The sequence below is a fragment of the Boleophthalmus pectinirostris genome, unplaced genomic scaffold (assembly GCF_026225935.1).
Source record: "Boleophthalmus pectinirostris isolate CB_2022bp ecotype Guang Dong unplaced genomic scaffold, ASM2622593v1 HiC_scaffold_2, whole genome shotgun sequence".
NCBI lineage: Eukaryota > Metazoa > Chordata > Actinopteri > Gobiiformes > Gobiidae > Boleophthalmus > Boleophthalmus pectinirostris.
In genome coordinates, this window is record NW_026571152.1 from 26,971,200 (window position 1) to 26,988,154 (window position 16,955).

Consider the following 16,955-nt stretch of genomic DNA (forward strand, 5'->3'; position numbering starts at 1 on the left):
AGTACAGAAAGGTTGTCAGTTTTCCCACTAGTACAAAGAGAAAGTATCTACAATATAAATATTGACCCACAAAAATGATTGCTCCATCTGTCATGTATTGAACAGTAAGTCAATATAGTATTTATTGTGACAGGCGTACTGCTTTCTAGGACAGTTAAAACTCCTGGAACCCAGTTGGCACTAGTCAATCGGCTGCTGTGTAGTCTCAAATGTCAAAATACTAGTAATGAGTCACTGCTGTTAAAAAGGGAAATCATGACCCAACGTGCCACTTCAAAGATCTCTTCTGCTCAAATTAATTCTGTAGTCTCCTGTGTCCCCATATTGACAATTTGGCATTTTCAAATAATTAAACAAAAGCACCTAAAAGCAAATCATAGTAAATTGTAATAGTAGGCAGGAAAATAGGCATAAAATGACAAGTATTGTGATCGAACACTGTTAATTTTTTTAAACAGAGGTCATACTATTAAAGACTCCATATTACATATTTTCTGATCTCTTTGTTATGATGTTGTTTCCTCATCGTAAACATACTTTGAGTTTATCCTTGAATCAGAAAACACTCTGTTCCACCTTGTGATGTCATGCGGTAATAAAGGAAGTGCTGTCATTTGTTTTTAAACCCTATACATCTTCACTAGAATCATTTGGATAATTTCATCTCTGGAATTGCCCGTCTCTTCTGAACTAAAGGTAAAAGAAGCTGTTAACTTGAAAACTACCACTTCATGATGTCACAAGGTGGAACGGAGCATTTTGAGATTTGGAGATGTGGACAGACTAATAATAAAGGATTACTCAAACATGTGTGCGTGAAACAAAACACAACTCCAGCTATGTTTTTGATGAGGTAACAGCATTATAACACGGCTTTAAGCTCACGAGAGTCAACTTTGTGTAATTTAGGACCTTTAACATTAACATTTGAGAGAAGATTGAGATATTAAATATAAGAATCACATGCATTTTAGGAAATTGAAGTCTAAACTAGAAGCAACCAACTCAAATTTTGATTCGATTGTGATGTACAGGATTGTGCAGCCCCAGCTTGGGTTGCTTAAATGCTAAAAAGTAGAAAGCAGCCAACACCTAAGTAAACAACTACTTCTCCAAAACATGGCATCTCTCATCTGGCCTTATATAACCACCCTTGTGATCCGAGCAGGGCAGAGGGGGAAACTGGAGACTCCTTTGTAAAGAGTGTTAAAAGTGCAGTCGGCTTTGATTTGAGCTCTATAACCTTCCCCTCCCCTGGTTCGATGAAGAAGCTTTTATGCAGGCTGCTTGTGTGTGTGTGTTTGTTGTAGTCAGAATACGCAGTGTGTGTGGAGATGTGGAGCTTAAGGTTTGTTGGAGAGGAGTAGGGGTGACATCTCGCCTCTCCGACTAAATATAGATGAAGTATGAGAAGACAGAGGAGGGTGTATGCCAATCCGATAAGTAACTGATATGAGTGCATTGGAACAAATGCTCTGGAAAGTTCTGAAGCATGTTGAGTAAAATATTCAAAGTGACGTCAATTCATAGGTGTGTTTAATATGGTGGGACACTGTGGGACATTGTGTTATCTGCACTGGGTTAACTAAATGTGATCGGACATTACTTAAGGCTTTATCTAACTGGTTATGTGGGGACAATAAGGAATACATGTCTGCAGATCCAATTATGCAATCAAGATGACATTCTTTTGGAGCTGGAGAATATGCAAAACAAATGCCTTATATATATCTCTTTGTTTCTTTGTAGTATATCTTACAGTTTATTTTATACCATGATCATTGAGAATTCTAAGGTTAACTGCGGTACATTATTCACATCAATCAGCTTTATTTTGTGTTATCAGAAAAATTCAAAATGTCTTTCAGTATTAATTTGCTGAATATTAACCAAACAGTTGTTTAATTGCTGCTTTATGAAACAAATAGTCAAATTTATGTCAATACTTGCTTCAAACAACATGCATTTACTGACAGGGATTGACTGAAGGCCTGTCGATTTAAAAATCACAAGGAAATCTTTAACAATTTCATACAACTGCTTCTCGATTTGATATTTTTTTTATTGTATAGATTTTCCTACTTTTGTCTTATCCAGGTATCACTGAAATAAATCAAGCAAATGCAGTAGTAACTTTAAAGGTGCACTATGTAACTTTTAGTTGGGGGTCCGTCACCTGCTTGTTTCTATGGATGTCATTGGTTAATTTACATTTATTTAATTATTTATAGTTTATATTAAATTGTTTATTGTTTATATATTGTGTTTATAGCTCAAAAATACCTAGGAAAACAGGCAGTGTGACTGTGAGCAGTGATGCTTCTCCAGCGATCTGAGCTGTTACTTGGTCTGGTCTATCTCCATGAAGATGTACAGGTTTAATAACATACTGTGAAACATTCCAGACAAAGCAATAAAGTCTCCATGAAGAAAAGCTTTTGACAGACTGTGCAGCAAAAAAGTTACATAATGCACCTTTAACTGACTGCTACTGACAACTACAATTTAATTTCACAATAATTGTAATTCACATTGCATTGTAGCGAGTGGAGAGTGTTGAGCAGCAGAAAATAAGTTGCTGAGTGAGTTGCCAGGTCCAGTTGTGAGTCTGTGAATAAGAACTGCTCGAGCAGCTCAGGTACAGAGAGACCGTGCATGGAAGAGATGGAAGTGGCAGCTGTAGGCCTGTTTTAAGAATGGCTCTTGACAAAGACAGATGGAGGCCCTGCTGGAGTGTGCGGGTGTAGGCAGTGGATTCATGTCATCCATTGGAGCCAAGCAAACATTCAGTGCTTTGGTATTATTCACTGTCAGCTGGTGATCATATAGAGAAAGGAAGTCCGATTTAATGGATGTAAATTACCCAAGAGTGAAAAATATCTCCACTTAATGGTCTCAGTTGTTATTCAAACAAGCGGCAAAGATGCATACAAAACTATTTTCTACACAGCTCCATAATGCCACTTCCTTCTATATTTAGATCTTATTGATTCCTGGGTAGCTGGGTTGGCTTATCACACTTGACCTTTGCTTTTTATCTAACTAATGATACTGTTTGCATTCATGACTGCACTTAAAGGTTTCAGGGGCAGAACTAAACTTTTGTTGAAAGAATTGAATTTTTCTGTTTCCCACGGGTTTATAATAAGATGGCATAAGTGATCCATATTTTAATCATTTTGTTTATTGCAATATTTTGGTGTGTAATGTCACTTATTGCCTCTACTGGTCAAAAACCACTGTTTACAGATTAAGATTGTTATATATGTTTATGATAACATTACAAGCATTAAATATAATTTGTTTCATTTTTTTGCTCAGATAGTTTTTGGACTATAGTGGGCCACCATCGTCTCCTCTTTTACTGGGAAACACTGGATCATACCTGGATCACTGAGGGATTACACAGACATTTTTGGACCAGATTACAAAGTGTTTATTTACGAGCACAAAGAGCAGGCCGCTGACTAGGCGGAGCTGTTGTACCTTGTACCTTGGCCTGTCTGGATAAATTCACTGCCTTTGGTATAGGACACATTATTGTGCAACTTGTTTCTGTTCTTATCCATTGTTGCAGCTCTTAGGGAACACTGTGCAAAGGCAGTTTTGGCCAGTGCTAATGTTGTTAAAAGAGGGATGTTTTAATGTTGTTAATGCATTTAAGACCATGGCCACGGGGCTCCAGCTATAGCTTTATGGTTGTGTAGTATTTTGATTTGTGGCAATGGGATTGGACAGGGCAATATGGTAATTAAAACTGTGATCCCATCTTTGCCCCGATCATTATACCAACCAGAGTAAGCCTCAAATCCCCTAAACTCATAGCAATGTAGTTGTAAAAATCTGACAGTTTTACCATGCTGATCTGAAAAGTATTTAGATTAATTAAGTCACAGGGGGGTAAGTATGTCAGCCATCTTTGTAGTTGTAAAGTCAAAGATTTTTTTTGTGGTTTGTAAGCACCGCTATGCCTGTCACATTAATTACTATATCAACTCATCATTTAAAATATGATAGCTGAAACAATATATTTTTGGACTTTAAGGAGATATTTGCTTTTAGTTGTAATACTATAAGACTTTAGGTGAATAAGTAACTTCAATGGCAAATAATTTTTTTCTTATTGCTATTTATTTGTTGCAGCTCATGTCTTTTAATGACACAATACATTTAAAACATTTAGTTCACTGGGATTATCCTACTTTAATGTTATTATGTCAGTGGCATAAAGTATTTTCAGTATTATAATTTATTGCAGTACATAGGAATGGGTATGATTAAGAAGTTGTCGCGATATGATACATATCTCGATACAATGCACTTTGTATTTCACGGAGTTCGATATATATTTCAAATCGATTCAATATGGTTCATTAAAAAAAGAAAAGGCTAAATCATGACTGATACTAAAAGCCTTGTTAAAACACTATCTGAATATGTTATGTTGCATGAACAAGTTTCTTCCCTATAAACAAGCAACTAAAATGTATTGCTGTCACAAAATAGTTTAGTAAAATGTACCAAAACATCATCTTGCTGGTATTGATACAGCACCACAATAGCGATACTCTATCATCAAATTAAACAAAACGATATATTTATATTTCTTTATTTTTTCACATACCTATGTAGTGATATATTGTGCTTCAAAATTTCTTATCCTGACAATCCTGAGCACCACTGTGTATTTTATGAAGTGGTCTCTGTGTGTGGCTAAGCTGGGTGTGGCTACTGGACGCCCCATTGCTGTGGCAACGGAAGCACTGGCAGAGCGCACCATAGACCTGAGCGTACACCTCCCCTCTCGGTGTGCTACAGCTCCACTGGGGCAGGCTGCAGGAGGCCAGAACAACAATTAAATATTTCATCACTTCCATTATTCAGCGAGTGCTACAGACAGAGCGGAGGGGCAGAGGGGAGGCGGAGAAAGAGAGGGAGTGTCAAAGCCACATCAAGACAGAGTTTGGGCTGTAAATGTGTCAAGTCTATATGTCATATAAGATGAGGAGAACAGCATTAAAATTAATTTGTTTTTTCAGTCCTACAGAGGAAGAAAGTAGCAGTAGCAGTAGCAGTGTTGCACTTTATAAAAAGCTTCTGTGTATACAGTACAGGTCTGCGTACTGTGATGGAAGGGAGGTGTTTTCTATGCAAGTGAACTTTGTGAGTATTTTCCAAGTACGGTTCAGTAAAATATAAGTATGATTATTACAGCAGTCTCAGGATGCAAATATCACCAATATATTTTTTTCTTATACAGTTCTTGCACAGTCTTTCAAATTGAATTTCATAAAAATGGTTATTGCTTTGCATTTGCTGGGATCTTTTGTGTTTTTGTGTGAATTGATACCCATCTTACTATAAACTATGACTCTGAGTAATGCAGCAGACAGAGCAGTTCATATGGAATGGCTGTTGGGCATAGCATTTCCAACCCAAAGGAGGAGGGACAAAAAAAGCATGGGATGGGGTAAAAAGAGAGAGGCAGAGAACTGGAGACTGAAGATTGCGTTCCTGGGAAATGAGCCTGGTCGCCATAGCAACTGCTGCTGCATGTCATGTGATGTGGGGGAGTGAGCGAGCAGGGAGAAGAGGGTGGGGCGTTCCACAGACAACAGAGGAGGAGAGGATAGAGATGCTAATGAAGTGGAAGGGAAACGTGTGAGTGAGGTGCGGATGGAGTTGCCACGGCGATGTTGGCTGGCATCGCCAGCAGACATCTGCATGGACAGGACGGACCGACAGGCGGGCGGGCGGCGGGGAGCTGACAGGACGTGATCGAAAGACAGGCCAAAAATAGAAGAGCAAAAGGTTGGAGGCAGTGGAGGAGCAGCGAGAGGAGCGTGAGCAGATTGTTGATAAAGAATGCCAGTCATGTTTTTTCAGACCACTTTCTGATTGGCTGAGAGGGTCTCTGACGTCAAACACAAACACACAATCGCACAAGGTCCTCTATGTATTTGGCCATTTGACAAATGGACCACAATTGTTGTTATTTTTACCTGGCTGCTCCCTCTGTTGTATGACAATATGGTCTGCTTTGATACAGGCTTTTCATCAAATGAGTTTCACTTACTTATAACTGAGTAGTACACAAATAAAGCTTTCACAAAAATAAAACATATTATGACATGGTGTACATACAGCTTTTGCCAGAGCTCCACCACAGATTATTCCAAGGAAGCACCTCAAAACATCACAGAAATAGCCATTCTGTGATCAAAGAGGAAAAACATTGCACTGCACATTTTGAGCTGACCATTCAAAATGCTTCATCTTTATCTTTTTTCAATCCATATACACTAATTGCTGTTGTAGGTATTACTTGAAAGTTCACAAAAATATTGAATCTATGTAATTGTATCTCTGTTAGATAAACAGGTTAAGTATCGGTTATTGCAGATGGTGCTAAATCAGTCATGTTCATAAATGTTGAGGATAATTGGCCCCTAACACTATAGTGGAATGTAGGACAATTACATTACACTTATGACTGCAACATCAGCACCCTTCAGTAAAGGTGCAAAGCAAGACATATGGAGCCCAATTTGTGCCTGTTTTGCTTACACAATTGTTTCACAAAAAGCACTTTAAATGAACCAATTAAACACAGTCACATGTAGTTAAATCGTTGCTATCGTCAGCATTGCTTGATGGGAGCCTTTATACATTACATTCTTAGACAACAAGGCCTGTTCCACATATAGTGTTTAATATACGTTTAAGAACTGAAGAACCAACCAAATGCAAATGTGATATCTTTGAGAATGGGTTTATTAAATTCACAGGATAAATCGAGAGCAGAGTAGAAGCTGCTTTAGAGGTGATGTGGAGAATGGAGAAAGTGCTTATGCAAATGAGATCTTGCAGTAACTGGGTTAGTGCAGCACATGACAAACACACTGTAGTCTCATTAAACATCACACTGTAATGTAGGTTTCTTTATATATAAAATGAGTTTATGGCACTGTGGGTGAATGCTGTGAATCTAGTGGGCCCAGCTAACTATTATATTAGGACAAAATAAAGAGACTAGGCTTGTCATGAGAATTATTAAAATAAACTTATTGTTATATTATATATATTAAAGCTGGAACAATATTTTTTATCATAAATTTTGTACTACTGGGAAATTTGTGGTTATTTTTTGGGTATATGATAAGATTTAAGTTGTCGAAGGTTGAATTAATGAGTTGTAGGGCTCTTTACAGATGCAAACTAAATAGTAAAATGTTTCATTCTGCTATCTAATACAGCATATGATTTTTTTTTTACAATACTGTAGATTTAAAATAGCTTTTGTGGTTTGAATCTGCTCTAGGGTTATTGTGTCAGTGGCATAGGTTAGTTCCAATATTATCGTTTGTCATCTATATTTACTTCAGCAATGCGACAGTCCTAAGCGAGACCATTATTTTTGGCATGGAATTTGCTCTTGGAAATGCATCTGATGTGTATACTTTTTAACATATGTCTAGTATATAGCAGACATAACCAATTATATATAAATTAATCGAATATGACAACATAAACATGCTCTAACATTAGTTCTTCTTTGTGACATCTCGTAGTCCTTACACTTGAGTTCCCTTTGAGGCTAATATGAGATGACTATCCATTGTCTTTCCTGTCCATATTATTTCATGGCCTCAAAAGCATTCTGACCCTTCCTGTGTATCCTTGGTCTCAGCTGTGGCTTTTAAGTGAGTCTGTGGCCCATTGCCCAGAGCTTTATAAAGGCAGTCCGCTCCTGTCTACACGGTCTACATACGATACCAAATCTGCCTTGCTTCTTCATGTTCCATTCGTCATTCACGTAGTCTGCCAGTTTGATGATGCTCTGTGTAGCTGTTGACAGAGGAAGCTGGAACAAGACTCCAACACATTTGCATCAAATCAAATCCCTTGGAGTGGGAGCGTCGCCTTGAAGCAGAAGACAGATGGAGAGCGCCAGTGAAAGATTGTGTTGGGGGTCTCAGTGGGCCAAAGACCACTGCATAGATTTAGACATGGCTCCTGGACAGGGCTGTTTCTATACTAAAGTAAAAGTGTACTGAGAAAAAATGCAAATGTTATTTAAAGGTGCATAATGCGACTTTTTGGTTGGGGGTCCATCACCTTCTTGTTTCTTTATGTCATTGTTCTACCTGGAATGTTCCACAGTACAACATTAAACAGCTCTACCTTACATTTATTAAATTACAGATGATTTTATAACTCAGAAATACATTCTGACTGTGAGCAGGGTTGCTTCTCCACAGATTTGACCTGTAACTTGAAGCATTCCAGACAAAGCAATAACATCTCTATGGAGAGAAGTATTTGAAGGACCATCCACTAGAAAAGTTGAACAATATACCTTTAAATTAATATGTTGCATAAAAAAATAGATTTTTGTTTTGGTGTTTTTTTTTACTTTGACTTTTTGACTGTTTGAGAAATTCTGCAATATTAGCTTTCAAGCCAAGGCACTGCTATTTTTTATTTTTTATTTTTTGCTCTTATTTGATTTTTACTAGTTTTATTGTGTTAATTTTCTCTGTATTGTGCAGCACTTTGAAAAGTGTTTTGTTTTGGATTGAAACCATGATCAAATTGTTTTCAAATTGTTAAGATCATCTTTGGTCTTTTTAATCGGCATGGTCTTGGTTTCAATAATATCTTATGGTTTGTTCAGATTTTAGAAGGATAAATTGTTGATATGTTTTTATTGTATTAAATGGCACTAAAAGTCTTCTGTCTGTATTTATGAGCCTTAATCTTGGAAATCATAGCCTATTCATTGGTTTTGAAGGATAAAATTTAATTTAAAATTGTGTGTGATCAGTACAAAATCTCTGAACGCTAGTTATAGCCTTCACTGCCTTGCATCTTGTACTACACTCACTCAAGGCCTCACCTGTTTTCGCATCATTTAAAAGCAGATTGCAATTTAACCTGACACGTGAACTTTACCGTGATATATTTGAGAGGGTTAATGAAAAGGGCGCATTACTTGTTGCAATATAAAATACATTTTAATGAGACGACTGCAGATCCCATTGTCCTTGACCCATGTAAATATTTCATCGGAGCTTCTTGGTTAGTGCCGGTTTCTTTTCCTTTTATTATCAAAGCAATTCAACTATGACAGAAACAGAGGAGGGTAGGAGTAAGGCTGTGGTGATTGGCTATTGAGAGGAATGGCTGAAGTTTAGAGCGAGAAAGAAAAGCTTGTGGAAAAAATAAGCTGCAGATGAGGGAGCAGATCTGGGTGATAACATGGTGACTCTGATTGCCTATTCAATGTCCAGGAGCGAGTGTGGAGCCAGCAAACGGAGAGCAAGTCTGTCATTAGCCACAGTCAGCAGCACTGGGTGCATACAACAGGCTACACGCATAGACTGGCCTAGCTCTGTAAACGTGAACACTGTTGACAGGCTGCATACTGCATTAAGAAAGAGGCAAGGATTGACTTTAAATGTATATAAAAACATTTCTTTTTAAAGTAAATGGATTCTGTACAGTCAATCAGGCTCAGAATTATAAGTCAAGACTTGTTGACAGGCTATACTTGAACACGACCAGAATAATGATGAGAAGCTTTGAGCATTACTAAAGATGTCTATAAAACATGTCTACACTATAGTTATGGTTGCACATGCTGAATTTTCTTGATGATAGGGCTGGGAATCACAGAGTGTCATATTTCGATGCACATGGCTCATGATCTGATATTATCCTGATAATCGATATATTGCATGTGATACTCTGTAATATATCGCTGTTTTTTAAAGAACCAAATACATTTTAGCCACAGTATTTATTTGTTAAACTACTTCCTGTGCAAAGTTAATATGAAATACATCTATTTTAATCATCAAAACAGTGAATATGTCAAAGTGTATTGCAAGAACAAGTTTCTTACCAATAAATAAGCAACAAACTTGTAGTGTGGACACAAAAAAAACTGCTAAAAAGTACTCTTGGTGGTATATCAATACAACAGCCATCAGTAATGATTGCTGTATCATCAACTTTAGTATCATGATATATTGATATTTCTATATTTTTGCAGGCAAACCTACTTGATTATATTGATGTGTGTATGAGGTTATTAAGAAATCCATATGGACAGAACTGGAAATGGAATAGACTCTTTGGTATGCACAGACTCAGGCACTGAGTTAAAAACAGCTTTGAGTTAAAGTGAGAGGAGCAGACGTGAAACCTCAGGGGGAATAAATCCTAGAGAGATCCAAGGCTTTGTGACCCAAGTCTAGCCCTTTGTACTTTGTTAAATGAAGATAACAGAGTAGTTCTATAGTGTGGGACATAAAAAAGCCAAATAGTTGTGTTTGCTGCTGTGAGAGTGGTGTGGAGGAGGTCAGACTGACAGATGAGATGATGGTGGACCGACTCAGGGGGAGAGCTGGAGGAGGTCACAGAGCCAGTAACCAGGACCAGTGGTAAAACTGAGCCATGAGCCAAATGTCTAACAGAGATGATGGCAATGTCAGAAGTGGATTTGGGCCTTTATAATCATCTGAGCTGGTCTAGGCCTCCCATGAAAACAAATTGTGATATAGTAGGAGTGTAGCGATATCCAAGTCTCACGATACAATATTGTCATGGTAGGAACCTCATGGTACGATATTTATTGCAATATCATGGGAAAGCTCACGATATGGTGGGGAGGCTCATGATTAGGAATCCAACAATATCCAAATCTCTCAGATCCACAAAATATCACAATAAATATTGCACTAACGAAAACTGTTAACCTTTTTTCTCTTAAAATGCCTTAACAAGACTTAATCTAAAGAACTAAGACTTAAAAGTGCTAAGAACTGTTATTTCTTCTTGTAGTCTACACTGAAATGGAGCAAAGGATCATGGTCTATGTAGTTTCCTCTGTCTTTGCTGCACCATAACTCTTAATTTAAGCAAAGAGACTTGGAATTTGATATATTGTGATGGCCCACAATATTATTGTGAGAATTTTGACAATACAATATCTACATATATTTCGGTTATTGTTACATCCCTACGATATAGTGCTAAAATAAATATAGAGGAGTCTAATTTATGACACAATAAGCCTAAAGCATTATCCCCCCCTTAAAACTATTCTAATTGTGAAATATTGTTTAAAAAATATCTGCAATAAATAAACAACAGAATGAAACACTTTTGTACTTAGTTTGTATCTATAATGAGTCATTTAAGTTATTAATTCAGCTTTCTACAGCTCAAATCTTATCAAATAGCCATAAAATAAGCAAAAGTTTCACACTAGTGCAAAGACGATAAATACTGACCCCCAAAAAAATATTATTCCATCTATAACATATTGAACGATAAGTTGATATAGTAATTATTGTGATAGGCCTAAGCTGTCATGAAGCCTGACTGGGACAACTATAACTCAATACTACGGTAGTTTTTTTTTCCAAACACAGCAGTCAAAGACATATAATAACTTTACAGGTCACAATATAATCACAAGTAATACAAAAATGTATTTAATCTACATTATACAAAAAAGTTAAATTAAAAGTGAGTTTTTTATCGCACTGTCTCACTGTCCCACATACAGGACATTGGAGATTGAATGTCACATAATAGAGGAATTAAAATCTACGAGGGAACACAAATGAAATAGAATTATTGTTATTGTCATTATCATTTCATGTGTCCAAAAATTTTGAGGAAATATGCTTTATAGATGATTTGCATTGTTTATTTCAGATCATATTGCAAAGGTTGGATTAGATGGAAACAGTAGTGGAGCCATAGGTGCAATGTCCCATTTTTCTTTTAAATGAATGTGTGCAGTTCAGTCTGTGCAAGCAGCTGAAATATCTGTGGAAGATCCTGAGTTGATGTATTGCAACACTTGGTATTTCACCTGCGAGCATCATCTAGACGCTTCATCCTCCCACTGCTTTTCACATCATCAGGTTTTGCTGTTTTTATTTGACTCTCTGAACATTCTGGAAATAAGACTGCACTAGAAAGCATTGAGAGAGTAGAATAGACCCTTTAAAATACTAAATTCACTAAGCATTTTTGACAAAGGAATCATCCATAATTGTACTTTTTCCAGACAAATACTTACAGAAATGCAGAGCCGACTACAATTTACCACTTCATTCACAGATATATTACACATTTCGTCATAAATTATACTTTTTGGGAGAGTAGAAACATTTTTCATCCTCCCTAACAGAGAAGCAAATAACATAATGTTAAATACTTTGGAAATTCTAAATTGTTGTTTATTTTTTGTTATAAAGTTGCAAAACCATTAGCATTTAGATCTATGAAATCACTGAAAATGTATTATGTCTACTTCACTTTGCCTCAAGTTGCCTCCATTACTGATGACACAGGATTTTTAAATGTGCACTGTGTAACTTTTCTGGTGGAGGGTCTGTTACCTGCTTGTTTCTATGTCATTGGCCTCCTGGAATGTTCCACATTATGACATTAAACAGCTCTACCTTACATTTATTCAGTTACAGGTTGTTTTATAGCTCAAAAATAACTTGGTTTGTTTTGGTGTCCATGAAGATAGAAAGGTTTAATATCAAACAGTGAAACATCCTAGACAAAGCAATAACATCTCCATGGAAAAAGCATTTGATGGACTCTCCACCAGAAAAGCTACACAATGCACCTTTAAAAACATATGAGGAAAATGATCCCATGAGACTTTTTCCAAGCGTTTACATTTGGATTGGTTTATGTCTTGGTGAGTTAAATCTCTTACAGCTCCAAAAAGCAGTACTAGAATGGAAACAAAAATATTAAATCAAATTAAAACAAAAATTATGAAGCCAAAATTGCAAACTGAATCGTGAAATGTATATATTAGTAGAATTATGTTAAAATCTTGTCTTGGCTCGCTCTCATCCCATCCCTAATCTAAAAATGTACACTCACAGGTCTGTTAGGCACGGTACGTTTTCATCAGTAGCATATGCACAATGTCAAACCTCCAAAGTGCTTGAATCTGTTCTTATCTCATCTTGATTGCTATGCACACGGTTAATTTCTCGGGGCAGGTGAAAGCTCATAACAATCACATTTTGAGGTGTTTCAATTTCAACCCAACCTCTTGATCCTCTGCCTAATTATATTGTCTGCTGCGCTGAAATTACTATGGGAGAATCACATCTGTAATTCTTATGGACAAAAATAGAATGTGCCTTTCCTTTGTAGATGACGCCTATGCAGTAGTGCTGTATACACAACTGGAAACTATACAGTGTTATAAGTCAGTTTATTGTGTTATGTGGGGTTAGGCCTGTCATGATAACAACATTTGAAGCACAATATATTGCTAAAGAGATATACTATGATAAGATATTATTGAAACTACTTTATGTCACTGATACAATAACAATAAAGCAAGATAATCCTAGTAAACACTTTCATTCATCATAAGGAGACAGTATCATTTAAAAGGCCCGGCAATCAACTAGCAATCAAATAGCAGTGCCATACAAGTTACTTATTTAACACACACGCTACAGCTCAAATCTTGTCTTATTATAATAAAAATAACAAAAAATTCCCCATTGTTTGAAAGAAAATATACAGGTGATAAATATTGACCCCAAAATATATAGTTTTCCAGCTTTTATATATTGAAAAATAAGTCGATGTTGGGTAGATTTAGGGCTGGGCGTTGCATTTTTTATTGATTGGTTTTGGTCGACTTCTTGGTTGACTTGGTTGACTTTTCAAAACCAAAATTGTTTTCAGTATTGATTCCAAGACCATAAATCTCAATCTAATCAAACTTATATCAAAACTCTTGTCCAAGCGCTTTTAATAATCTCTCAAAATTTTTAAGATTCCAAAATTTACATGATGAATTTACATAATACACTTTACAAAGTGTATTAATTGCCTCAGCCCTAAGAACTAAGCACAACTGTGGCTATGATTTCATTTTAAAGTTCCTATATTACACAAAATGTACTCTTGTGAGCTTTAAGTCATGTTATAAGGTTTATTATCTTACCTGGAAACATACCTGGAGTTGTGTTTTGTTTCATTCACATGTTTCTGTAATCCTTTCTATATCTCCAAAGCTCAAAATGCTCTGTTCCACCTTGTGATGTCATGAAGTGGTAGTTTTCAAATTAACATCTGCTTTTTACCTTTTGTTCTATAGAGATTGGGGCTGAAATTATGATTCTGGTGAAGGTGTATGGTGTTTAAAAACACTGATATGTGTGAACAACATTATAACATCGATCAGAAGACCCTTTGAATTATATATAAAATTTGATTGTGTTTGAAGACCAGCGTTTTACAGAGACAGTGCTGAATAATGTCTAACCTCCACGGCTCAATATGTTTCAATGGAGCAGTGTTGTACAAGCACAGCCAATAAAATGTTAGTTGTAGGAAGGTCAGGGCGTTGGTGTCCAGGCAATGTTACATGAAGCAGGAGTGATCATGTGCTGCCGGATGCTAGTTCTTGGAGCAGAAATCAATAAGCATAAGAGCGTTTGGGAGGAATGGGGTGGGGGCTGGGTTTAGCCTCTGGAGAAAGATGCAGTGGAGAGTGGAGCCTTGCGTGGTTTTACTCATCGCTACGTGGTCATACCCAGGGGCACATTGGCTTTGTCACTGAATAGAGCTGCTTGTAGTGAGAGCAGGTAGGGTTTAAAATGCCATATATCACCTGTCAGCTACAATGATGCATTCACGATAGTGTGACTTTGTTTTTGTTGAAATAGATGCAGTGCCTTATTAAAGTTTTTTTCAAAATTGACTCTTGTGAGCTTTAAGCCATGTCATAAAAACATACCTGGAGTTGTGTGTTGTTTCATTCACACATGTTGGAGTAATCCTTTATTATTAGTCTGTCTACAACTCAGAAGCTCAGATTGCTCTTTTCCACCTTGTGATGTCATGCAGTGGTAGTTTTCATATTAACAGCTAGAGATTGGCAATACCAGGTCTGAAATTACCCAAATGATTCTAGTGAAGGTGTATGGAGTTTAAAACACAGTGGAGCACTTCCTGGATTACCACATGACATCACAAGGTGGAACACCCTAAATATACATGTTTTGTGTGTTAAATGTGTGAATGAAACGAAACAAAACAAAACTCCAGGTTTGTTTGTGATGAGGAAACTACATTAGAAAAGGGATCAGAAAATAGTGTAATATGGGCTTTTTAAAGACTTGCTGTGAAGACACACTTTATATCTTATTTTTTCCCTAGCCTTCAATCCCTTTTAATTTCATCCTCCACTATTAATTCTTTACTTATTAATAACAAATTAAATGGTGTGTTAGGCCAGGTCATTTCCCCATCCAGCAGTTATTGTTATAACTGTGAAGAAAACACTTTTGAGAGTTAACCAGGGCACAAACAATACAGTATGGTGATTGGGAATCTCATGTATCAGTATCAAGCTTTATAAAACATAACTAGCAAGTAAGAATTTTGCTGTTTTAATTTAGATTCCTATAAATAAAGTTGTTGCCGTGTATTTAAAGGCACATTATGTAACTTTTCTGATGGAGAGTCCGTCAAATGCATTTTCCCCATGGAGATGTTATTGCTTTGTATGAAATGTTTCACAGTATGGCATTAAACCTTTCTATCATTATGGAGACCAAACCAGACCAAGTTAGAGGTCAGATCTGTGGACAGGCAATCCTGCTCAGTCAGCCCAGCTGTTTTTCTCTGTATTTTTGAGCTATAAAACTAGTGTAAAATGTAAAGTACAGCTGTTTAATGTCATACTGTGGAACATTCCACAGAGCAATGACAGATCCATAAATACAAGCAGGTGATGGACCCACAACTATAAAGTTACATAGTTACACCTTTAGCGCACCTTTAAACATTGATCCAAAACTTAAAATGTTTGTTCAGTGAGTCATAGTAAAGGTTTCTGGATGCAACAGTGGAAATAAGGAACACAAAAACATACGTAGGTTTTGATTAACTAAAGAAAATCCATTAATTAGGAAGTAGTTTAGACTATTATTATCATAATTGTGAGAAATGATTAGCTCTATTGCATTACAACTAATTAACAAGCATGAGTTTATATACCTGGCCTATACAGACTCTTTATGTTAATGATGTTTGCAGTAATTACACCAATGCTACAACATTAGCCTGGGATATTAGCACAATAATTGGAAGTTATACAACGATGTGAAGACCTCTTGATCTACTAACCCTGCGCCCTTGTGTTTTGTTTTCCAGGCGGATGCGAAGATGGTGTGTGATGTGGTCAGTCGTATGGAGGACACAGAGCCGTACTCTGCGGAGCTGCTGTCCGCCATGATGCGTCTGTGGGCAGACTCGGGCATCCAGGAGTGCTTCAGCCGTGCCCGCGAGTACCAGCTCAACGACTCCGCGCAGTAGTACGTAACACACAGGATCACTGGTACAGGCACATTTCCGTACCAATCTATGGGGCATCATCCTATGTAAAGGTGCTGGACCTGATTTTTATTGTCTTCAAAAAATGGAAACTCAACTACTTTTTGTAGCAGTGTAGCAACCAAATGTTATTCATCAGTTACCATATGCATTCCAAGCATCCTAAGACCAGAGTGGAGTTTTACCGACACATTACTTCTAAAAACAACTAGCATTCTAACAGCGCACCTTCTGGTTCAATAAAACATTTTATAATTAGATTCAGACAGCACACAGCAGACTTATTTCTACCTTAAGAGCATCTTACTGGAGTCAGCTCAACTACTCAGGTTCTCTCTGGCACAGCCACTTAAAGTTAAAAAAAGTAAGTAGAGCTTCAATGGCACAAAAATTACAATCACAACAACCCTCAGAAAACATTATTTGTCTTTTTTTTTTCATGTTATAGGGCCTACTAGTAATTATCATTGTTATCATGACCACATCATATCTCAAACATACAGTATCTCATTATACATATTTTCATAAACGTTCAGATTATTTTA

General features: G+C 36.8%; 1 protein-coding gene across 2 annotated transcripts in view; it reads left to right on the forward strand.

Annotated features, from left to right (window-relative positions):
• gnao1a (guanine nucleotide binding protein (G protein), alpha activating activity polypeptide O, a) overlaps positions 1 to 16,955 on the forward strand; it is a 93,707-nt gene that overhangs the window by 46,055 nt on the left and 30,697 nt on the right. For both annotated transcript variants that reach the window (XM_020935210.2, XM_020935209.2), the window contains exon 4: positions 16,231 to 16,391. In XM_020935210.2, coding sequence (XP_020790869.1) covers positions 16,231 to 16,391 — 161 coding nt within the window. The remainder of the gene's footprint in view (positions 1 to 16,230; positions 16,392 to 16,955) is intronic.